The 24,354-nt window shown below is 38.1% G+C and overlaps 3 protein-coding genes across 8 annotated transcripts in view; 1 reads left to right on the top strand and 2 right to left on the bottom strand.

Annotated features, from left to right (window-relative positions):
- Positions 1 to 7,920, bottom strand: part of LOC105698895 (afadin) — a 136,398-nt gene extending 128,478 nt beyond the window's left edge. For 3 of the 5 annotated variants that reach the window (XM_012423519.2, XM_012423522.2, XM_012423518.2), the window contains exon 1: positions 6,840 to 7,633. In XM_012423519.2, the coding sequence (XP_012278942.1) occupies positions 6,840 to 6,934 (95 nt within the window). In that variant the 5' untranslated portion in view covers positions 6,935 to 7,633. Of the gene's footprint in view, positions 1 to 6,839; positions 7,640 to 7,669 lie in introns of those variants that run through there. The other 2 variants (XM_012423521.1, XM_023431810.1) reach the window with 2 other exon arrangements.
- Positions 7,921 to 12,781: 4,861 nt separating this feature from the next.
- On the top strand, positions 12,782 to 14,126 carry LOC105698909 (small nuclear ribonucleoprotein-associated protein B). The gene is made up of 3 exons (XM_012423555.2): positions 12,782 to 12,967; positions 13,228 to 13,762; positions 13,919 to 14,126. Exons 1-3 carry the CDS (start codon positions 12,965 to 12,967, stop codon positions 14,032 to 14,034), a joined length of 654 nt encoding a protein of 217 aa, XP_012278978.1. The 5' UTR covers positions 12,782 to 12,964; the 3' UTR covers positions 14,035 to 14,126.
- Positions 14,085 to 20,398, bottom strand: LOC105698908 (BRCA2-interacting transcriptional repressor EMSY). Of its 2 annotated transcripts, XM_012423551.2 has the most exons (14): positions 19,984 to 20,398; positions 19,518 to 19,692; positions 18,653 to 18,831; positions 18,355 to 18,470; positions 18,145 to 18,267; positions 17,794 to 17,965; positions 17,382 to 17,624; positions 16,782 to 16,921; positions 16,571 to 16,702; positions 16,373 to 16,501; positions 16,237 to 16,287; positions 15,533 to 15,762; positions 15,296 to 15,459; positions 14,085 to 14,982 (listed from the first exon to the last, which is right to left on the bottom strand). In XM_012423551.2, the coding sequence occupies exons 1-14, from the start codon at positions 20,042 to 20,044 to the stop codon at positions 14,762 to 14,764; spliced, it is 2,136 nt and encodes a 711-aa protein (XP_012278974.1). In that variant the 5' UTR covers positions 20,045 to 20,398; the 3' UTR covers positions 14,085 to 14,761. The 2 variants fall into 2 exon arrangements, with proteins under 2 accessions (XP_012278974.1, XP_012278976.1); XM_012423553.2 differs by lacking the exon at positions 16,237 to 16,287 and having other exon boundaries at positions 16,337 to 16,501; positions 19,984 to 20,397.
- Positions 20,399 to 24,354: the final 3,956 nt, after the last annotated feature.

The raw sequence follows: 24,354 nt of genomic DNA, 5'->3' as shown, positions 1-24,354 counted from the left end.
AGTTCATAAGGTCGCAATGTGAAAACGTCTACAGTTTCACGAATCCCTTTCGGCCATCTGGAAAACCTCGCCTGCCCAATACAACCCACTAAAGTTTGGCAAGTTCTTAGCCCCTCTGGCTTAGCCCTAAAAGGGAAGAATTCGCACTCAGGGCGAATCTCGGAAGCGACGAAGCGCCCTTCGACGCTGGCCAAGATTACTCAGTAGAGAGCGCATCCCTTGAGATCGCGACCTTCCGCCATAGGTGGCAGCGAGAAGACCGTCCGAAGGAAAACAAAGCCGACTCGCGGCGACCTTCGGACGGTACCGGCAGAGGAACTTGAGCGGAGCGCACCGTACGTGGTTACCGGCCCCGCTCTCGCCGCCGCTCTCCTGACCACTGACGACGACGGCGACGAGAATGCGAGAACGGACGGCATCCGCCACGCCGCACCGGCTCGCGTAAGCGCGACGGAGAAGGAGTGAGCGCGCGTCCCGGTTGGCCGAGAGAGACGGAGGGAGCGAGATGGTCGGACGAGTGCGCGCGCGTCCGCGTGTGCGCACCGACCGATACTATCGAGTAGCGGAGTAGCGCGCGAGTAACGATTCTCGTAGGTTCTGTGTCAGGTTCTGCGGTAAAAGGCGGCCAGTCCCGCGACTCGACGGGCTAGGGGCGAGCCTCGAGACAGGCCCTCGTGGAATACTAATTGCCCTTGGCAAGTCCGCCGACGAATCACGGCGACCGAGCCGATCGCTACCGTCGGCTTTAGACAGCGTGCAGCGTACACGCGTGGGTACACGTCACGGCAAACGGCTGTCAGCTCCCACCGACGTGACGAACGTTTTATAAACGACACCCGCTGTCCCGGCGACCGTGAATTCGCCCGGTTATGGACGGCACCGGCGATGCCCGTGGGACGTAGGTCAGGATACGGGGAGTAAAGTAGGAGGTTTAAACCGATCGACATTTTCCGAGGTTCCGCGGATTATAACATACCCGCGCCATCGGAACGCGGCTCGGCTTCCGAGTTAGTTTACGACAATTGTGATCCGCTCATTTTTGGTAAACGCCGTAGGACCGCAATCTGGTAAACAAATTTGAGGGGGATTAGCCTTTTGGCTTTTTAAATATTAGTAAACCACGGGGATCCCTGTTGCCGATTTCACCGACAATGATACATTGAGACAAGGATTCGTGTCATCGCGACGAGAGGAGCGATTAACCAAAACATTGTCGTGGGATGAATATGTAATTTAATAAAAAAAAAATCGATTCAGGTTATTGAAAATGGGTTTATCTTTTTTTCGTATTGTTAGTAGTATGCAATGTGCCCGCATTAACGTAGCAATATCTATGTTTATCGGTTACCGATAATACTTGTCTATGATTGTAATTAGGATACGTTTGAATATTATAAGGACATTTAATTAGTACCAACGCTATATCGGTCTTATTTTAATTTCTCTTTATCCATTAAACTATTGTACGTTCCGTCGAAGATTAAATGTAAGTTGTACATTAAAATATAAAAACCGAATAACATTTGTAGATTTCGATTGGATGCATGGAATTCGATACAATCTCGAAATTAGAGGAAGGATGTCAAAACTTAACATTGAAACCTGGGCGGAAGCTTCAAGGACAATACACGTGTTACGAGTACCTTGAAAAAAAAGTCATCGAGGAAGAGTAATGAAGCGTAAAATTGTACCGTTAAATATATGAATACAATTTCGTAATTGGTTTATGCTAGCAAACGTTCAGTTTGAAATGCGCCCAGAACATTCTCGCGCAATTGGCATTGCTTATGAATATATTTGTAAAGCAAACACAGGTAGATAGAGATAATTTTTAAGGTTAGGTTAGGTTAAGGTTATTTTATTTCCGGGTCTAATGGACTTAAGTCCATTAGACCCGGAAAATCCTGGAGCGGAATTAAATACAAATTCTGCCCGGCTAAGATGTGCACCCTCCCATTTAAAATCGTGTATTTCATTTCACTCAAAATTTTCCTGGACTGGTCCTATTCGATCCGGGTAGGTCTAATGTGCTTCATCAACCTTTACTTATAGGGGGATTCTAGAAACAGAAATATTAATTAATGAATCTCGATCTAGTAATGCGTGACATTGACATGCCACTTTATGGGGCATTAACAAAAAACCCGTTCGCTTCGTTACAACGAAGTGCTCATACGCATCTAACAAGATGGGGCACACCTGCTGATAATAACTACGTACGTAATTTCATCGCATGAATCGTAACACGTGTGAGTATAATTCTGAATAGGCATGAGAAACAGTTTTCACGACGAACCGATGAATCAGCCTCGCGATTACAACTTACGATTGCAGTATTTACAGGTGCTATCTACCTTCCACCTCGATTTATGGTATCATAAATTACATATTCGGTCTTTGTATCTTCATTCGCGTACAGTTTAAAAAAAAAAAAAAAAGAGGAAAACATCGGTCGCGGACTTCAAATACCGCGCCCACGCGTATTCGTGAAATATAGCCCTGGAAAAGTCTCGCGCAAACGAGGGAAACTCGTATGACAGGGTGATAATCACTTTTTTTTTTAAGCCGTGCTATAGCAACGAACACGAAACATCACGCTGAATGTATCGATATCATCGGATTCCAGTTTTTAAAAATCGTATACTAAAAATTATAAAAAAGAAAAAAACACTAAATCGATCTCAATATCTTGCAAAGTTGCTGCACTGTAAAGGAACTTACAACTCCCGGCGTTTTATAACTGTTTCATAATGATTCAAGTGCACAGAAAATAATGCCTGAAAATTCAGTTGACATTGAAACACGGTTCTTTTTTATTTTTTATTGGCTTTATAAAACTCTGAATTATTTTCTGCGAATCCATAATGGGCTATTAAAGGGCTATCGTTGCATAACTGTTATGCAATTTCATAGTCCTCAAAGTATCGTTCAATCGCAATTAAACAGATTTTGGACCCTGTGATAAGTGTTCATAACAACGTAGAAAATGCAAATGGAATCGATGGACTTTGCAATCATGGTATGTTCGTTGAAAAAAGTTTCAGGGCGTCACAACGTCGCCGTTTCGTGCTGCAAACGTGTACTAAGCGGTTTATCATCGTCGATATGCCTTCTGGCGTTGTGGCGGGAATATCGTTCGCCATGGTTACGTTTGGTCGAAACGACGCCTAACTAAAGCCGAGGATTATTCACTGAAATCGTACTCATGAACATCGAATGTCGTCGGGCGTGAAAGCAGAGCCTGAATGATAAAATAAAATACTAGAACCGGTCGCAAGATTTTTCCACGTGAAAAACAAAAATAGATGGTAACGTTTTTATGATAACGATACAATATAGTACTACGTCAACCTTTAACAAAAATCTTAAAATCTTGCCTTAAATGTTACAGACATTGGAAATGATTTGACATCGGTAAAATTATTGTAACATTCGAACGATACCGAGATCTCCGTCAACTTATTTCCGAGATGTGTTTCCATTAGTAAAAATGTACCAGAATAAAATGCATTTCATCCTCGGAAAGCGAGAATACCTCGCCTTGATGTCACCAGCCTCCTTTTTCTCTAAGAAATTAATTGTACACCCCCTCGTTATATCAGACCCCGTTTCCTTGTTGAAGCGATACGCTTTTATGTTAAGCGCGATAAAATGGATTTTGTTGTCTCGAGATCATCTGACCGCGACTCTTCTTTCACGTGGCGTTAGTTGACACTAACAAACCTTTCCCTCTGCAACATTAATGGCACACTCCTTCATTATTTGTCACCTTGCTTTCCGAACGAATTTCTAAATTGCACCAATTGACAATTTCATTTTTTATGCTTCGCGTGTTATTTTACATCTTTCCTTACAATTGATTTCACCTCTGGGATATTATTTTCCCGGAATGAATCACATTTTCCTTTTCTGCAGCTCGAGTTGCTTTTGCAATTACTGTCTAGCTTTCGTTTATCCGAGTCCACGACAAGAGTTCACGCGAAGATTTATGAAAAAAATCTAACAACTTCGAACCAAGGTCGCGTACGTCGTATCTTTTGCGTACTTTTTAAACAATATATAATTCACTACAATTTTCTTTTGTAAACGTTGCGGTTTTGTCCACCAGCCTCGTAATCTTAATTATTACGTAATTACTGATTAGATATATCTCCAAACGGAACCTCATTAATCAGAATTAGTAAAGATACACGCCACACGAAGTCAAAAAAGAATGGAATTCCACAGTTTTATCAGTAACAGCAAGGCGTCATGTTCGTTATTTGTGCAGCAATATTTTATTCGTATATCGTCTTCTGTTTGTTGACAAGCGCGGCCATATTGACATTCCATTCAATTGACGTGATAAATACCGGGATAAAGACTTTGTAATGTTAACGCTTTCGCAGTTGCTGTTGTAAGACAAAATAATTATCTGGTAAAATGTAACAAACGTCTCTATTGTTCAAACTATTGTCCGTACTCATACCTTACTTTCAGGATTAAAAGATAACTTTTAGCTATTTAAAGACTATAGGGAAAAGACGTCTTTTAATGATAAAAGTGAGGTATGAGTACGAGTTTTTGTCTCTGAACTGAATATTTAGCGTCGTTTATAAACTTTTATTCCAAACGAAATTTTCCAAATTTGGATCCAAATGGATCAAATGATACGGCTAGGTTGTGTCACGCTTAAAAAGAATGATATTTATCGAGGACAAATAATTTTTCTCAAATATAGTCTTATCCACTTATGACGACATCCTGAGCAAAGATACCGATTACCGATACCGCTTGATGAAATTACCAAGTACAGCTACAGATAGAAGGTAGCAACGACAAGTACGTGATCATTGTAACCAATCTCCATATTACCCAAGGAAGTACCAAGAACTTGGTGGCGTAAGTCGTTAAATTAAAAATTTGGTAATTGTCAACCATTCCACGGCGGATCGGAACAAAGAATGAGACGCGCATAAATCAGCCAAGCGTAGTTGAGGATTTAGAGAAGGTATTCAATTGCGTGAGTACTACAGACACCAGGAGCATAAGAAACTCCAGTCGAAAAAAAGAAACGTATTCTCGCTAACAAGTTTTTCAAAAACAAGTTTTATTACCTGCGCCGAACATTTCCTCCAGGGTTGCCGAAAAACGATCCGCGGGAAGATAATGTATTCATATTAAGGACAAGCAGAATTAATTGAAAGCGGTCAATATCCAGAGGCAGTTTACACCACAAAAAGTTAAAAAATTTACAGGTTAATGCAACAAATATATTTCTCGGTATAAACAATTAAAATACATTAAATATATTAAACTTTCTCTCGATCATAGATACATACCGGGAGAAATTCAGAGCAGACCAGGTACTATCTTTAGATAATACATTGCGTTGACATCTGCGATGGAACGATCGAATTTTTACAATTACATCTAATTCAACAAATGGAAATATAAAACATCGGGAAGCAATTTCCGGTAGGGCCGTTATTCGGCCCCGCCGGCGGAAAAATGACGGACAGAGTTTAATTAAATCTCCATTCTTTAATCGCTCCCTCGTAACCGCTGTTTACAGAAAAACCGTCGGTGTGGCTGGTGCCTCGTCTCTCGTCGTGACATCTGAACCATCGGTTGGATTTGGCCGTTCGATTGGCATCGATCGACAGGGACTTCCTTCGATTAAAGACCCAGATTACGCACGATGTGTTATTGCACAAAACGAAAGGTAACGAATTTATTCCAGATACGATACGTTGAGAATCCTGTGATCGTCCAATACGCAAGTAGAACGTGACCGTCTTGATCGAGGGGTCGATTCGTTCACTCTGGAAATGACTGCTATGTTTTCAATTTAGTAATATCATTGAAATATTTTCGTGCATTCTCTCGCTGAAGGTGAAACGCGCATCTTAATATCGACATACTGCATAAGATTATTGCAGGGGCAATCAAGTACTGCGTCGTATCTATTGTGCATATTCAACACATTGAAAACGATATCGTATTTCGTTACGCAGTGTTTTTAGTATGATACAATTATTTAGTCATGACAACTCTTTTCTGGTAACGGTATCGTGAATCTTTGCATAACTCGGAGGGCCAGTTCTTCCATTACACGATAGGGAGAGATTTAAGATTCCTTTGATATCCCCCCAAAAAACGAGACCAATTTAAAGTGTAACATAATTATCGCAATCACTACGAATCTAATACATCGCATTGAAATCCGTCATTTATGTAACTGGAAACCATCCTCGATTTGACTTGTCAAAGAATGGACAAACAAAACGATGACGCAATTCCAAGAGAAACCGTTATTCGGATGCGCCGATGACAAAATTTGCCCACTGAAACGGTTCGATCGACTTCGATAGTTCGATCCGCAAGTGCCGATGGAAACCAAAGTGTTTCTTTCAATTGGAAAACCACTGTACACGCATCATGCGTGATTGGGTAGAACGAAAGATAATGGGTGACGATACGTTTCTAGATACGATGCTCAGCAATTTCACGATTGACCAATACGCTAACGTAAACGAAACCGATGGAGTAATTGGTCTTCCTCCGCATCAAGGGAACGTCCGATTTTTAACCGAAAAATATTATTCGGATATTCCCGAGCGTTCCCACGCCGGAGGCGCGGTGAGAACATCGTGTCCTAGCGTCCTCGAGCGTTAACGACGATTAACACGTAACGAGGAAACAGCGTCGCGCTTTTAATAACTGCGTCGAAGCTCCTCGGTCGTTCAAACACGTTCGGCGTTTCCCACGGTGGCTTTTGGTTCCAGAATTCAGATCAAAATTCAGTAAATTTCCGTGTTACATTTAAGTTCTTCAAACACGCATAAGTCACGTAATACCTGTAACGTTGTTTTAAATCTCTGCAATTAAGTTCCTCAGCAAATGAGAGGGTGGAATCGCTCACCGGCGAGTACTCATTCGACAGATTAGACATAGGACCATTTGGAGCAGAAATCAGGGAAGAAGGTACCGTGTCCCTGAAACACCTCGAAGATCTCGTTCCTTTCGCGCGGCAGGAGAGAACGACCACCACGATGCCACCGCGTGGACTGACCGGACACCGGGAGCGACTGTCGCGTTCCAGGATAATTCGTAATAACCGCGTTATGAGTCAGGTGGGCAACGCAGCGTGGAAAGCAATACGCGACTTGCCAGCAGCACACCTTCGCCGTGCGCGAAGCGCACTTTGTCCGTAATCCGCAGGTACGACGTAATGCTGTGGCATGGCGGAAAGTAGGAGACTCGTGAAAGCGTTCACGCGTAAACGCCGTGCAGAATTAAATTTTGCATGTTTCCGTTTGCAGAGAGGGCTATCGTAAAATGACCCCCGTTCGCGTGGTCCAGGAAAAACGATGCGAAGGATCTTTCCCTTCGGCGCCGCGATCAGCGCTGATTAACTTGGTCATCGGATCGAGAAGGATCGGCCAGGCTCCGTCGAATCATAGTTCTTGAAAGAAAGGAAAAAATAGGAAAATACAAAGAGAGAGACCCACGAAGAGTTATTTCGCAGTGGGGAGACGTCTCCGTTGACTCGCGATCGGACAAATCGTTGAGATCGATCGGTTCCTCGCGAGATCGTCTCGGTACGGTCTCGACACGCGCGCGCCACGCCGCGGACGGTATCAACAGGTCGGACTACGTTTAGCCAGCGAACGAGCAGCGCAGGTACCTTGTTTTTCAGGTAACCGGACTCCGGGATCTCTCCTTGGAAGTCACTGGCGCCTCATGGTTTTAAAGCGCCTCGTATGATGCCTTTCGTGCCGTGATGCGGCGCCCTTGGATACTTCGCATAGCGGACCTAACTCACGACCGTGCCCTCTTCGGACCAAATACTGACGGGAAAACAAAAAAACTTTACGCGTGCACTCGACTTCCCGCGAAAGAAAGTTCCACAACTGTACGCCCCATCCACGCAGTCGACGGTGCGCGTCACCACTAAACTGGCGATGGCCAGCGAATGCCGTTGGCGGCGGTACCGACGCTCGATGACGTCGCCACCTAGCAACAATCGAACGAACCCTCTTGTTCACGTTCCTCGCGCGATATTTCGCATTCTACCGATAGAGCTCGTATGAAAGGACAAAAATACTTTAAGGTTAAAGAAGAAAATTGTTGAAACTGTGAATGTGTTTAAATTTAGAAGGATATTGGTTAATGAAATTTCAATGCGTTCTATCGAGCTATCCTCGAAACAATAAGAGTTTTTGATGGCTTCATCTTAAATAATGAGAGCGTGTTATGATTTATCGCATGATGTAAATTTGAGTATTTCGCAGCAGTGACGGTTAACAGAATCTCTGCGGTTAATGACGTGTCATTCGTCGTTTACGACGTATATTATGAAAATTAAACAATTTACTGGTCAGAACGTAGAAAACCAGTAAATTATGTGATCGTTATAGCTACTACCGTATATATTTGTACGCATCAGCGTATAAACATCTTTTAACACGTGTATAAACGCGTGAATATTTTTTCATACTTAACACAGAAATGCTCTTTGTTACTGTTAATGGACGAAGCACATATCGGAAGAAGATTTAATTATTTGCAAAAGTAAAAGAGTTGATGTAAAGGCTGGTACCGATAGAAAATTTAAACTGATGTCGAAAGAAAATTGAAACTGATGTCGAAAGTAAACTATAAATTATTATAATTATAAATACGTGGAAAGTATCGAATTACAAGTACATCAAGCTGAAAGTGTTACAATGTTAAAGTGTTATCGGAAGAAAATTGAGTTATATGTTAAAGTAAAAGAGAAGTCGAGATCAGAAAGTATTAATACCAGTACACCAATCTCAAAGTGTCAATATTAAAATTGGTATCGAAAAAAAAGTGAATTAATTGTATATGATACAAAGAAAACGACATTTCTGACGAGTAATACCTAAAAAGATTACTAATTTACGAAAAGAATGCTTCCTAATGGTGAGAAATTTGAAGATGTTTGACATGAAGTTGATTTCATAAACGATGTTTATTTATTGATAGTTCAAAATTTATTTAACTACCAGTAAAATAAATTTCTTCCATTGTCAAGAAATAAAACCAAATGGAATAACAACAGGGATATCGATTTACTTCTTTGTAGGGAAATGTAAAAATCATACGCGAAATGACTCGGCTTATATCCGCGGCTAAGTAAGCCTCGGGAGGTTTTTCGCAGCATTCGACTCTCACGCATACTCATTACGAGCGAAGCGAAGAACGCATACATACTCAACGTCTCGACCCGGAGCTTGGCGCTTGCCTGGTTGATGGGATGTGCGAAGATTTCTAGGAGCGAACGCATTCACACAGATTCGTTGCATGCAAGTTCCATACGTGATACCGACGCGTGCCCGTCGACTTCGGGGCAACAACGTACTTTAAAGTTTTTTTCATCTTTTTTCATCTTTCGCCGACTGATGCGATCCATGTCGATCACGACTCATGTACTCGGTATTTAAAACGATGTTATTGAAATTTTGTTAATTACCATTGTTTTACCGTGAGCCGGAATATTTCAGGACAAATGTTTTGCAGTAAAGTTACTAATTTACGGGGCAAATATTTTAACCAGAGATTTTTAACTTCCGAGCTCATTCTCAAAATGATGATTATAATTTAAATTTTCGCAGTGAATGAGATAACGGTAGCAACATAGGTAACTAAATAATAATTCTACCGATAAGGAAGATTGATACTGTTATCTTACGGTACGATTTTAATTAATTTCACATTAACTATTAAAAACACCTTATGGACGGTGAAACAAGTAATGAAAAGCTGAACCCATAATAAAAAATTACATAACTGCAATGTTTTGTGCGATTGCTATGAACTGTAAAACGTGACGAAAAAAATTTGTGTATAAAACCGTGCACGTCCTTCCCTTCCTTCAGAATTTGAACTTGCGACAGGTACGTTACACCTAGCGTCATACCGACTACGTCAAGCTATGTTGTTGGGTATCTCCTTCCATCTAGGTTTTATGTATACCCTAGGGAACATTCATAATTTTATTATTAATTTCCGTAGCTTATAAAAATTGTATATAAAGTATAACTCAACTCTCGAGCACCCACGTTGTAATTTTGCCTGTATCATCTGGGAATGAAATGAATAAGGCAAGTGAAGGGTAAATTCAAAGAGGGCGCCACGAGTGTTCTTCATGGTTGCATGATATTACCATCACGAGTACATGAGCCGCCAATGGCGAGTGGTAGATCGCACCGCCATCGCGAGTGCGCGAGCCCCTACCATAAATTCGTTGCGCCGCCCTTGGGGGCAAAAAACGGTGAAAACTAACCAGAGTTGGGTAATTTCACGATTTTCGAGATTTTTGACGTATATTATGTAAATCAAGTAGTTTACCGTAGAAAACGTAGAAAACCAGGAGAAAACGTACCAAATATGGCGGACAAGACAGACGTATGTACATACGGCATGCGGTATCCGCTAGGTTATAAACATCCATCTTGTCCATTTGTTTCATCCTATAATTTACTTTTGGTCTTCCACCTTTATACAGTTTGATACAAATGTTGGTTACGAATCTTACGGCTTCAAATAGCCGTTATCAGCCGTTTTAAACAAATGTCAAATGCACATATATGCATACATTTCAAATTTCCAAGGCTGATTTCGAATGTGCGCGGATTTGTGGATGCGTAAAGCGCAATCCTCTTAATAGCCAATGAGAATCTCTCTTAGAAGTAAATAGGTGGACTCTCATTGGCTATTGATGAGATTGCGCGTGCGCTTTGCACATTTAGTTTGGGTAATATACTTCGTGCCTGTGTAGAAAACTAGGAACGTATTATACGTTGTAATGAACGTGTAGAAAACCACGTATATTACTTGACGTATTATACTTACCCAACCCTGAAGCTAACGTACGAAACCAGAAGACAGGGGGTTTATTAGGTAAAGCAAATTGAGCGAAAATGTGAAAAATGAGTAGCTGACGGTATTACGGAACGATTTTGGTGGTGAAAACGCGAGACCATTCATATGAACTGGCCCGGCACAAATTTTTAAGCGAAATAGTGAAGCGTACAAGAAAAGATAGAAAAATAAGCGTCGTGAACGCCATCTACCACGGATTGTGACACCAAAATTCAAAATGGAAAACCTCCTGGGTGTTTCTATTTTTGGCAACAATCGTATTCGGGGATGTAATAATAACTTTATTAGAAGAAGAAAGGAATTACGTGATGTCTCAGACCCATTTTCGTGAGAAGAAAGAGAATTTACTAAGATGTACAAGTTTGTTTTTGTTATTGCGAGGTTATATTACATTATTAAACATTGAAAACTGTTAAATAATTCATGCTTACATGACATAAGAAAATTATATTGTTGAACATCTAATTATAGTACATGTAAATATGAATATAGTACATATTAAAAAATATGAATAGACTCGAGTCCTCTTTACTTTTAACGGCTTTCCATCTTCCCGCCTTTCCTGCCTATAACCCACACCTCTCACAATTTTCGATTTATAAGGTGGGTTGTATATATGAATATATTCCTTGATTTACAATATTAATAGACTGGAAGTGCTAGTGATGTCGTTCATTCATATAGCGAATACGTAATTCGGCGAATAAACCCACATGAGATGGAAGTGCGAGAAGTGAGCGCGCTCGTCAGAAATACGTAATAAACGCCCAGCACAGGATGCGATCGCGCGACCCTGCCCGTGAGCAATGTCCCACCTCGTCTCTGATTATACCCACTCAACACTGACTAAATCTCAACCAATGAGGAAACTAAGATCTCGGCTCACCATCTAGGTTTCTTCTTCCATCTAGGTTTTATGTGTTCCCTAGGGAACATTCATAATTTTATTATTAATTTCTGCAGCGTATAAAAATTGTATATAAAGTATAACTTAACTCTTGAGCACCCACGTTGTAATTTTACCTGTATCATTTGCGAATTAAATAAATAAGGTAAGTGAAGGGTAAATTCAAAGAGGGCGCCACGAGTGTTCTTCCCTTACCATCAAATGCAAGCAGGTCGCGAGCAGGTTGCGAGCAGGTCGCAGGAGCGAGTCGGTAAGCGTTAGTAAGCCACCACCGTTAACTGCTGCATGGTATTACCATCACAAGTACCTGAGCCGTCAATGGCGAGTGGTAGATGGCACTGCTATCGCGAGTGCGCGAGCCCCTACCTAGAGTTCGAAAATCTCGGTTACATTAAATTGGAGAAGGTAACTGTGAAACATACCGTAAGTTACCGGGAACATTGAGAATTTAAGAGAACGTTAATTTTGTTATTTATAGTTTAGGTTTCTTCGTTTATATAACTTTTTTTTTTCAATCAATTTCAAAGTTCAAGCTAAAGAGTAATAATTACTATTAGAAAATATTGATTATAGGGTCGCATTTACCTCCAGCTAAAAATATTCACGTATGTACAACTTCACGGAAAATTCCATGCGATTTGTTTCAAACGAACTGATATTTCATTCTGCGACGGAGCGAATGGGAGGTTTTGATTGGCTACGGAAAACGTACAACGGAAATTCCTCTCTACGATGTTTCTCTATAGCTAATCGAAACCTCTCGTTCGCTCTGTTGAAAAATTCAAATTCTCATAATTTTTCGATAAAAAGGACTTTGGAGAAGTTACAGATAAGTTACCGGGAATTTCTCTTCGTTTCTGACGTAACTTACTGGATTTAGAACTCTACCCCTACCAGAAATTCGTTGCACCGCCTTTGGGGGCAAAAAGCGATGAAAGCTAACGTTCGAAACTAGGGGGCAACACAGGATGCCATCGCGCGACCCTACCCGTGAGCAATCTCCCATTCTCTTTAGTTCGTTAGTGGTGTGTTAACCTCCAATTGCTGAAAGTAACTGCCGATCGCGTGGAGGAGACGAAAAAAACATCCATAATAACGATATTCCAACAACCGTAACAAAAAATTAGTGTCTTGTAACAGAAAAAGTTTTACAAAACCGCTACAATGGTTTGTAGAAATATGTTTTGCACAATAGTTTACATATATGTTAAGTAGGGTTTATACGTTTCTTCAACAATGTATTATTATATTTATTTATTCTGTGGTATTATTTTGTATACTACAGTCATAGAATTGCACTTAAATCTAGGAATTATGAAATAGTGGTAAATTGTGTCTTACGTATTGTATTAGTTGTAACTATTATAGTAAATTCTATCGGGTCATTACAATCAAAATTACGATTACATTTAAATTGTTTATTTTAGACAATTGGCAAGAACAACAAGATGCTGCAACATATTAATTACAGAGTTCGGATTATTCTCCAAGATTCTCGAACTTTTATCGGTACTTTCAAAGCTTTTGATAAACACATGAATCTTATTCTTGGAGATTGTGAAGAATTCCGGAAAATTAAGCCAAAAAATACAAAACAACCAGAAAGGGAAGAAAAAAGAGTCTTAGGTTTTGTATTACTTAGAGGAGAAAATATTGTATCTTTGACCGTTGAGGGACCACCACCTCCAGAAGAAGGTTTGCCTAGAGTTCCTATCCCAGGAGCAGCTCCAGGACCGGGCATGGGGCGTGCTGCTGGTCGTGGTATGCCTGCAAATGTGGCCGGTGTTCCACCAGGCTTACAAGGACCCGTCAGAGGAGTCGGAGGACCATCGCAACAGATTATGACTCCTGGTGGTCGAGGGCAAGTGTCAGCTCCACCACAAATGCATCCTGGTGGTCCACCGCGCATGCCAGTTGGAGGTCCACCTCCAGGAATGATGGGACCACCTCCAGGAATGATGGGTAATTATTCAATTAAAAGTTCCTACCTCTTTAAAGGCAAGAACTTTTATATTATAGTAATGTTTCGGAAGTCAAATCATAGTCAACACATTACAGTATCTAATTTTTTACATGTTTTGTGCTGTTTTATGTCTAATATATTTTGTTAATTTTTAGGTATGCCACCAGGCATGTCTCCAATGGCACGTACTGGGCCACCAATGGGACCTCCTGGGATGAGAGCTCCACCACCAGGTATGATGCGTGGTGGTCCTCCTCCTCGTCCGTATTAATTTACATTCCATTTTATTAAGAATTGGAAATAAACAAGATTTGCAATAAATTAATCTTTTGTAACTGTGACATGTTTTGTGTATTTTACTTTTCAAGCATTCTTTGTTCTACTTTTAGAACTGTATATATAATAGAGTAAGAATAAAAGTATCATTATAATAATATAAACGTAAAACTTAAATGTTAATTATTATTTGGTCAGTGTCATAGTTGGTTTCAATCTGCCACATACAAACAAAATTGCATTAGATAACTTGTGAAGTGGTCAAATGTTTAACAATGTTGATAGAAAATGATAACAAAACAAAGAAACTTCCTATGTTTGTTTTAGTTTTTTATAATTGGTATTAAGAAAATAAAACGACATAATTAATAATGTTCAACAAATCCTAATAATAGAAAGCACAGACAACTTTATACATGATATGAGATGCTTTAACAACAAAAACATCATAGTGAAATACAGTTTGTCATTAAATGTACAGTTGATTGAGCATGCTCAAAATTGTTTTAACCTTTAAAAACAATTAAAATATTACATTTATATCCATACAACTACTTAACATTATAATCACATGTCAATACATGAATGACCTACATTACTAATAAACAGTCATATTTCCGACTCTAAGTTTTAGATGCCTTGAGATTGATGTATATAAAATATATATTTCAAATATGTTAAAAATTAAGATTTCACAGATTTACTTTTAGTAGTACTCCATATTACTGATTAGTTGTCGAGTTTAATTGATTATTAAATTTACTGAACTGATCATTGTTCAGTATTGCATTTCTTATTTTTTCTATAACATTTACTTCCTCGCTTATATTCCCTCTTTGAGGGTTTTTCAAATGAGTATTACGATGTGTAAGTATTGTACTAAAATCATCAATTCCTGTACTTTGGGAGGAACTCATTGATGGAAGATCACTTTTATCCCCATCTAGAAGAACATATTACAGATTGTCAACACCATTATTAAAATATAAACTTCAATAAGTAGTTTTACAGTGTATATAAAGGATATATAATTTTAATAAGAATTTATTTATTTACAATTTTGTAAATTACAATTGCTACAATATTAAATACTATACAAAAATGAAAAATAATAAATCTGCTCATATTTAACATTCACTAAGTATTGTTTGTAATGATTATAACTTGAGACCATAATCACTGAATCTTGATTACATATTTTAAAAATATCAAATTATATGAAAATGGAGTGCAATAAATGAATACTTATTCATTACCTGAAGATTGAAAACTGTATATTCCGGTTTGTGGATCTAATGTACCTTGCGATTCTTCATTTATTTGACTTATCAATGATGTTTCTTTAATATCTGTTGATGTAATCATAGATGAAGTTTCTAATTCTTGTGTGTTTAATGTTTCCGAAACTTCCTCATGATCCCTGCAGTTTGAAAAACAATCATTTACCAGTATTAAGAAGATGATTTATGAAACCCTTCTCTCAAGTAACTAACCTTTGTCCTCTGATTTCACTAATTGATGCCTTGTCAGTTAAATGAAGATTTTTACTAACAGTTTGCATAGTACCACTGTTTTCATCTTTCATCAACAAATGCATGTTAGGATTCAAGAGAGCAGCTTTAGAATCTGAACTCAGTACTCCTGAAGCTTCAAGAAATTGTGACAGAACTTTACTTTTTTCTAAAACATCTTGTCGAAGTCCAAATACAAAAACGTTGCTTGTCTGAAAATTAATTATATGTGGATGCATAGTATTAGTTTTATATAATAAAAAAAATGTGAGTGTAATATAAATTTTATTAGGCTTCGATTTTCAACTAGATTATGAGTAAAATTGTTGATTATTTAATCATTTTTGCTATTGGATATGAATATGAAACACATCCTTTGCTTAGATATATCTTAAATTAGAAAATTAACAAGCTATTGCATCTCTAACTATTCCATTCTGTATATATTTTTAAAAACCTTAAAATGATCTCATTCGTCGATTATTTAATGCGAGTGAAAAATGAAAATAACATATCTGAAGATAATCTTCTTAAACCCAGTATTTGCTTTTTCTATGTTTATTATGAAAATTCTATCAATATTTGTAAATCCTTAAATGATGAAAAAACTGAACTCTTCTGTTGTAAAAACAAAAATTAATACTACAGAACTCTTAAAGCTGAGTATAATTGTAAGTTCTGCTTACTAGTAATCTGTCCTTCAACATTTTCTGGATGAGATGCATCTGATAGAAAGCCTGTAAATTTAATGTTATAAACTCATATGAAGTATTTTAATTCAGATACCTTTGCATTTGACTTCGACAATTCTGGTGTACCAACGGTTGAAAATGTTACATTTTGATCTCCATTAATGATACTTCGATGAGGTAGTAAGGCGATAGTATTCGTACTTGGTTGATTAGAGAGACACAAGCTCTTACCACCCATAATTACTTTTCCAAGCACTTCCTATAAATGATAAATAATTAAGTAAACACCCTTTAATTTAGAATTTATTACATTAGAATAATATTTTACCTTGCCAGCATGAGAAAGTGTAACACCTCTAGCAGGACCTTTTTGCACCACAATTACATTTGTTTTAGTTGTTAGCCTTGCATTAGGTACTGGTGCTAGGTTTAAACTTTTATTTGAATACAGGGATACACCCTGTAAAGCATATGTAATTAGTTTAATGAAATGATATTCGTTCTTTTCCATTTATATTGATTACATCATTTTAGTTTACCATTTTAGAAATATTTTCATAATTGATTTTTGTAGGTGACATCTTTTTACATGTTACTGTAGTCATAATTTTTGTCTGTGGTGGCCCAGGACCGTTAGATGTACTACACAAATTTGTATTCATAACTTGTGTAACTCCGCCTGTAAATATTTATTTTCTTAATAATGAAAATGACAATGATTTAATAAATGATGTTGTAACCATGTAACAATCAAAAGGGCATTCATATTTAAATGGGTTTATTACTTGCACGCAAATCTTCAATTTTATGTTGACACATACTATGCTCTAAATCTACTATTTTGAAAAACGTTCATTTTATAAATGATTCTAGTATGTGCTATTTGCATTTAAGAACTTAAATAATTACTTGATAATGTGGAATTTTCAGTTGCTGACAATTGTTTGTCAGGGTAAATAGTAGTAGAAATTCTGGGAGAAAATAAATTATGATTTGTGTGATCAGATGTCTTTGGTTTAAGCATACTGATTGACAACGAGACAGATTTTATATCCATAAGTTAATATAATTATTCATATATGTAAAATTATTGAATTCCACATATCTCAGAAGAATATGTTTTAAAAACTTGGTATTACCATCTCTTGTTTGTCCATCTTGAATTTCTAATGGCAGCGTACTCCTTTCAATTTGAGTAGTGTTAGGTGCAACTGTCAATGATATAATCTTCGGATTTATTTTCTCCTGTGTAGTTAATACTTGAGATCTGGACTTTGTACTGGTGGTAATGAATGTGGGTAAAGGTCCGATTCCAGAATGAGTTGACTGAATCAATGACTGGCTGTATATAGTTGCTTGCGATGTAACACTTTTACAAACAACTGATAATGGATTAAGATTAGGAATATTGTGTTAGGAATTATGTAAATATATATATAGCACAATGTTATGAATACATTATTGTATTACATTAAATAAATAATTAATAATAAAACAAATAGAATACTCATATATTCTATATTACTGGAAAATATTATAGGCTTAACAAACCTGTAGAATTAGATCCAGTGCAACTAACACCAAGAGGGACAAGAGTTACATTTTGTTGATAAGAAACCGTTGAACCCGAACACGGCACTTGTTTAAGGTTTCCTAGGCAAGATTTATCTATAATGGGTTGTTTTATGCCCTCTGATACTGAACTGAAGGGTAGTATTAAAACCTAAATAAACGATTTTACTTGTTTAGTGTATATAAGATTAATTTAAAATACGAAGTAAAAAGTATGTTATGATAAGAACAACATACATAAAACGCTAATTGAATATGATATTATAAAAGTCTGTATTGTTTTTTAAATTTTATATCGGGTTTCTCTATTCTTAAATACTAATTAAATACCTTATTAGGCACTGGCAGTGAAGGAGCAGTTTTGCCTTCTTCAGAAGGTACTGAAGTAACAACTGGCTGAGTACTGTTATTTTGAACATTGGCTAACTGATGAACATTCTGTTCCAGCTCTGTCTGTTATATAAAAACGGATGTAATAATTAATGGTATATTAGAATAAACATTTTACATTGAAAACAAGTACATGTTCATTTTCATTACCTCGATTAAAGATCTTCTTCTTTTTCTTGTATTCATGCAATTTTCAGACTGTACAAATGTTGTACTAGTAGAAGAACTATCCTTCATTCTTAATTCCTCTTGGAACTCTATTTTTCCTGTGAAACAAAGGAAATATAACTTCTGTTATAAAACATGTGAATAATATGTAAATATACATATTATTCATTTAAATAATTATGTTGATTTATTAAATATTAATATTTGCTCAGATATTAAAACATTAACATTTATCATGGAGTAGTTAGTATTAAGCAAATAACAATTTTACTACAGATACCTTTTAAATCACTTGTTTGATCTTGCAGAATCGGCTTCTTTTCATTTGCAATAGCAGTAACAAGTGACAGATTATTTGCGAGTTTAGTAAATGCAGTACGAGATTTTAATCGTGGTATTAGAGGAATTATGCGTCGACCTTCTATTGCCCAATCCGTACCTGTATTAGGTCCACTTAATCTATAATAATAATAAATTACTTTTATTGTGATAACAGATTGTTTGCACAATTATTGTAAATGAATTAAGTACATATGTTAGCTCAAAAGTATCAATTTGTTTATAAGTAAACGTCTTTATATTAAAAAATATTATACCAATATTAAAATGAATTATACATGATAATCATTTAATAAATTTATCAGAAATTTATTCGTAAAGGCCCATCCAAATTGTGGTTTCAATGCAACCCAAGTGATTTTTGCTGTTTGCATGTAGTATAATCAATAATTTAGGAACGTTTGCGATGATCATACACACCAAGTTTCTTTTTTTGAATTTTGAATGAATTAAAATGACTTTGATAAGCTGCTTTTCAAGTAAATACAAGTTAACTTCGATAGTTCGACTTAGAAACAATTAAGAACACTTTCAATCTTGTACACAGATCTTCTATTCATTTGCATTATGCACCAAACCCAATAGTTCCATGTGCTTTTGATTACATTGTAATCATGGTCCATACAATGGGTCTTAAGACTTTATTGCTCTATTTTATGCTATGGATATTAATGTCTATCTGTTCTATCCCTTTACATGAATTAATAATTAGAAAATAAATACATTTCAGTTAATTTTCAAGGTTAAAGTATACAACTTCTGTGAATGTAACAAGTCTTTAATTAGTTTTAGGATGTATAACTTACTGCTCAGCTATTGCAGTCAACTGTTCATCATTTACTGCTCTGCGGATTTCGGCACGATGTCTTTCATTAGATATATGAAGGACTTTAGCCAATTCTTGAAGTAACTTTTGCTTTTCAGTAGTAAATGATCCTTGAGCACGTAGGACAGATACCATATTTCCATACGCATCAAGCTCTGAGGGGACACAAGGAAAAAGGATAAATAATAACGATTTGTAAAAACTTATTAGTGTATTCTTATTATATAAAAATGAAGCAACATAAAATAAATAGTACATGTTACAACATTACAGGAATGCGATCTTAAAGAAAGGAAAATGATATAAGGTAGTATGTTCGAAACCAATGACGTTTTCATGTGCATCGATTTATTGAAGTTTTATAGGGTAAATACTTAGCGAAAATACAAGCTTTCTCGAAAATATTCTGTTTAAATAAGCGACAGTTGTTAAGAACATAACCTTACCTAAACAGCGTAAACACCTTTTGCATTCATCACGGGACATGTCGAGCCTTACAGGCCCCATTATCGATTATGTTTTAAGGTACTACAATTAAAATAATGTACAAATTACTCATAATTTTAGTGGGTTAGTTTTATGCCTCCTCCTGTTGACAGCACAGTAAGTTGATCGAGCAGTTCTCGCAATAAAATTACTACGGTCAAATCTTCATCTAAAGTTGGTACAATCGTGTTGGAGATTCTGAGTCCAGCGATCAAACTCAAATCAGTTCAAGTTGCTCGAGTAATTGCTACGACTGTATGAACTTGATGTTCAATGTGTAAACTTTAATTAAACATTACAGATATCTAGGTATTGGGATTCGACATAACAGAAAATAAACCCCACTATAATTTTCCTTTAAATTCACTTGTCAGGAGTATAAATACGAACCTTAAAAGAAATAGGACAAATGAGAGGAAAAAACCGTCGGTCAATAGCGCCATCTTCCGAACTGAGTTTACTACATCTACATAGAAGAAAGATACACTGGACTCCGTCGATGGTTTCCTCCTGGTCCGCACTGCCCTCTTCGTCCGCGCAGCGTACTAGCGGCGGGAGCAGCCCGGAATTTGAATCGCCTGAGGGGCAGAATGGATTTCCTAAAGAAAATAAATATTTATAAACAAAAACAGTTAATAAAAATTATTTAAGTATTATTNAAATGTTAACAAGTTTCTTAGCGATTCAATTGTTCCATCCACTGAACCGAAGTTAGAATATTATCTTAGCTTAAAAAAAATAGTTTCTAAATATATATACAGTGAAATACCGTAGGAAAATTTACGTTGCATCAACTATCGGACATAGAAACGAAATCGTGATTTCATGCCTCTTATATATATATATACGTTCTACACCATTCTTCGTATTCCTCGAATAAATGAACACCTGTAAATCATTAAATGAACATGTAAATGAGCACCCGTAAACATAAGAAAGACTTTTCTTATCCGAGTTTATTATAAACGCAAATTGGAGTAACTCTTATGAATTGACTTCATTAGATACAGGTATCGAAAACGTAAAACCCCATTTCCATTTCGTATTTGAAATAAGAACAATAAACTAATATGGATTTTCAATTTTAAATAGATTTTGAATCTATTTGCGTTTGAAGTTAAATACTTCCAGAGAAATGAGAATATTAGAAAAGAGTCGATCAGAATGATACTTGTTCTATTAACTGAATCAACTCTCGAAAAAGTTAAACATCACGCGTAACTCGAAATAGCCACATTGGTAAAAACAGATGAGATTAAATTGTTTACTTCCATTTTAAATACAAATACAAGTCATAAAATTACGTGTCCGAAAAAGGCTTGGACAACGGAGGGTTAACATTACGACTAGCAGGCACAGTTAAATCGAGACGACATTTCTCGTGGAGGAAATGATCCTCCATTCCTTCTGTTAATTACTTGATCGCGGTCGCCGCAACATGACGATCCGCCTTGCGAGCCGCAGAAGGAAGGGGCGAAACGGCCCGAGGGTGAACGACGGCAAGCGAGAACGCCGTCGGGAGGCATAAGATCCGCGAAAGAGCAACGGAGAACGCCGCTCCGGATGGGACGGACTAGACCGCAGCCCGGGGTAGAGAGAGAGATCTTCCTCGCCTGCGTGTAGACATCGATGCTAATCCGATTATCGGGAGCCGATACCGAGACCCTCACAACAGGGAATAGAAGGCCCGAGACAGGAGTTTGAACAGTGGTAGAGAAAGCCCGGGGCCTATGCGGCCCGTAGGAGTAAGAGAGAGCGCCACGTCTATGATCCTCGAGCCCCGAGCCGGCGGCCGAGCCTAGTCGGCCCAGATGAAGGGAAAATTATTTTTGGTCTCCTCTTTCCCTATTCCACGATGTGTCACGTTTCTCAGAACATTGATATAACGAAATATTGGCCATTTAAATTTACTTTGGTGCTGTAGCGGAGCTGTTGGACCGTCGCGAAATATGCTACAACGTGTTTGCTTATATCATATTGCACGAATGTCAATTCCTTCGAGAATATACAATTTTATTTCTAATCGTGTTTCCTCTATTTACTGTGCTTATTTTATTTTAAGTTATTTATAAAATTTCTCTTTACATCATTTTTCATTAAAGTCAATGCCTTCAATGTGTTTTATTTTAAGTCACGGAACTCTGAAATTTCATCATGTTTCAGTTTCCACATGGTTTATAAATTTGCATGTCTTAATAAGGCAGGGACGACGAAAGGTTAAAGTTACGAGTAGTGTTAGGTCGGGAATCGTTTACTCAGGGGCGGCGATAGCGATTGCCCGAGGATGTCGATCGGACCCTGCCTCGTGGGTTTGTTTTTGGGCCTCGCTTCCAGATGGTTGAAACTAGCCAAAGACCTCGTCGAGCAAAGTAACGAAGATACTTTATTTTCAATGCCTTTTGGTTTACAGGAACGACTCGTAGACTGGTCCACACAAGGGGACAGAGTTACAGGTGTCACACACGCAGGTTACAGAATGAAGACAGTTCAAACTTTGATAGATCAGAGAGCGAGCCCTTCGGAGCGGGCCTTTTTATACTAACCTAGGGTGTTCCTAGGCGCGGAGAAGGATGCTTATTGGTGGGTTTTTAAGATTGAGGAGGGAAATGTCTCATGTGATTGGCTTGGGGACAGGTCGAAAGGGAAACAGGTGGAAAGCGTCTTTTTCCAGAGAATCTGAATGTTTGACGTTTCCCAGGGCTGTCATCTAGTTTGGGGTGCGGAAGTACTCGGATAAACAAAGGGGAGATAAGAAACGAGGGAGAGCATGTCTCCAGGAGCGTTTTGGAGCGCGAGACGCGTTGCTTAGTCTCTATTAATATTACGTAAAATAAAATGTTAGGTAGGGGCCTAACATCCCTCTCCCCTTAGAGGAAGAGAGCTTATCCGTACAGAGGCCTGGAGGATGGCTCTCGTGAAGAAGGCTTACGAGTAGGTTGGGCGGAAGGTGGTGGAGTCAAGCTAGGGCGTTCTGAACTCGTGTCCGAGCATTCGAACCTGAAGGGTTGTATGGTCACGGCTTCTTCGCTCGAAGCGGTCGAGTCGCGATCCGTTTGGAAGTGGACTTGCACGTCTCTGTTCGGTCTCCTGGTATGGTTAAAGCAGTTTTGAAATACCTTTAGGAAGGTATTAGCACTTCTGCGTTCCGATGTTTGCCTTCGTTTAAAAAGCTTTCTGCACAACCAAGCGCATATATCGCAGTACTTACACGTACAACATAGATATAACATTAATAAGATTCCTAGAGCGAAAAGTACATAGTAAAAGAAATTATTATGGGATGCTAACCAATTATCCTGTCTACGCCGGTGTTGCAATATCTCAGCTCGACGCCGGATTTCTGATAATTTGACGCTTCCTATGTCTAAGTCGTTTAGATGTATGTTCGGACGATTGTATTTTTCTGGGAATATTAATTCTGATAGATTTATCTTGGAAGGCTCCTGAAGTTCTTCGCACAGTTCGGCTAACTCTAGGCCAGCCTCGGGGACGAAATCAGTGCTATAATTACTGGTTTTTACATTTTGTATTACGAGCTTCGCGGAATCGGTCCATGCTTTACAATTGGCATCTAGCGTGAGAATACCCGTGTTTTCTACCGCAATATGCGACGCGTCGCGATCTTCGCACAGAATGCCCATTAATTCCTTTTTAACGGTTACATACAACCAGCTGTTTTTACGTTCTAATTGGGTCCACGTGGTGGTTTCTAGTCGGATAAATCTAACATCGCAATTTCTTTTGATATCGGTGCTTCCAGTAGTAAGCAGGTCGGTTTCGCAGGATTTATGTAGGTGAGAAGTATAGAACGGTAGTTCTTGCATGCATACTTTGATATTGAGTAGCGGTTTGCATTTTTCGCTATCGAGTTCATCTAGGAGCATAAAGCGTTGTTGATTGGGCGCAATAATTATGTGGCGTCTTCTAGGGCTTATGTATGTAAATATGTCGCCTTCGAACGGGGCTGGAATCGGTATGAGATTAAAGAGTTCGTAAGTTTCCCATCGGTTAATGGTATTGTTAAAGCATATATCAGTCGTCCGTTAAGATAGAGTACCTGTAGGTTACTAACTTTAATCAAATCATGGGCATGAGTAGGTACGAGTGTTACGGGGAAATCCTGGTCCTGGCGGAGTAAAGCTTTGATTTTTATGAGGGTGTCCATTAGGTGAGTTGGTGGGAGGATATCGGGATGAATCAGTCCCTCAAATGCGAACATGATGGCATTAGTTAATGTCGTAAGCTCCGATTCGTACGAGTTAATTAAACTCGAGAGTTCGATAACGTGAGTGTTTATTTCTACTTGGATTCTCGCAGCGTATGATTCTCTC

The sequence above is a fragment of the Orussus abietinus genome, unplaced genomic scaffold (assembly GCF_000612105.2).
Source record: "Orussus abietinus isolate OABI.00-Male unplaced genomic scaffold, Oabi_2.0 scaffold179, whole genome shotgun sequence".
Taxonomy (NCBI): domain Eukaryota; kingdom Metazoa; phylum Arthropoda; class Insecta; order Hymenoptera; family Orussidae; genus Orussus; species Orussus abietinus.
The sequence above is the reverse complement of the archived record's forward strand: the minus strand, read 5'-3'. Positions and strand labels throughout refer to the sequence as shown.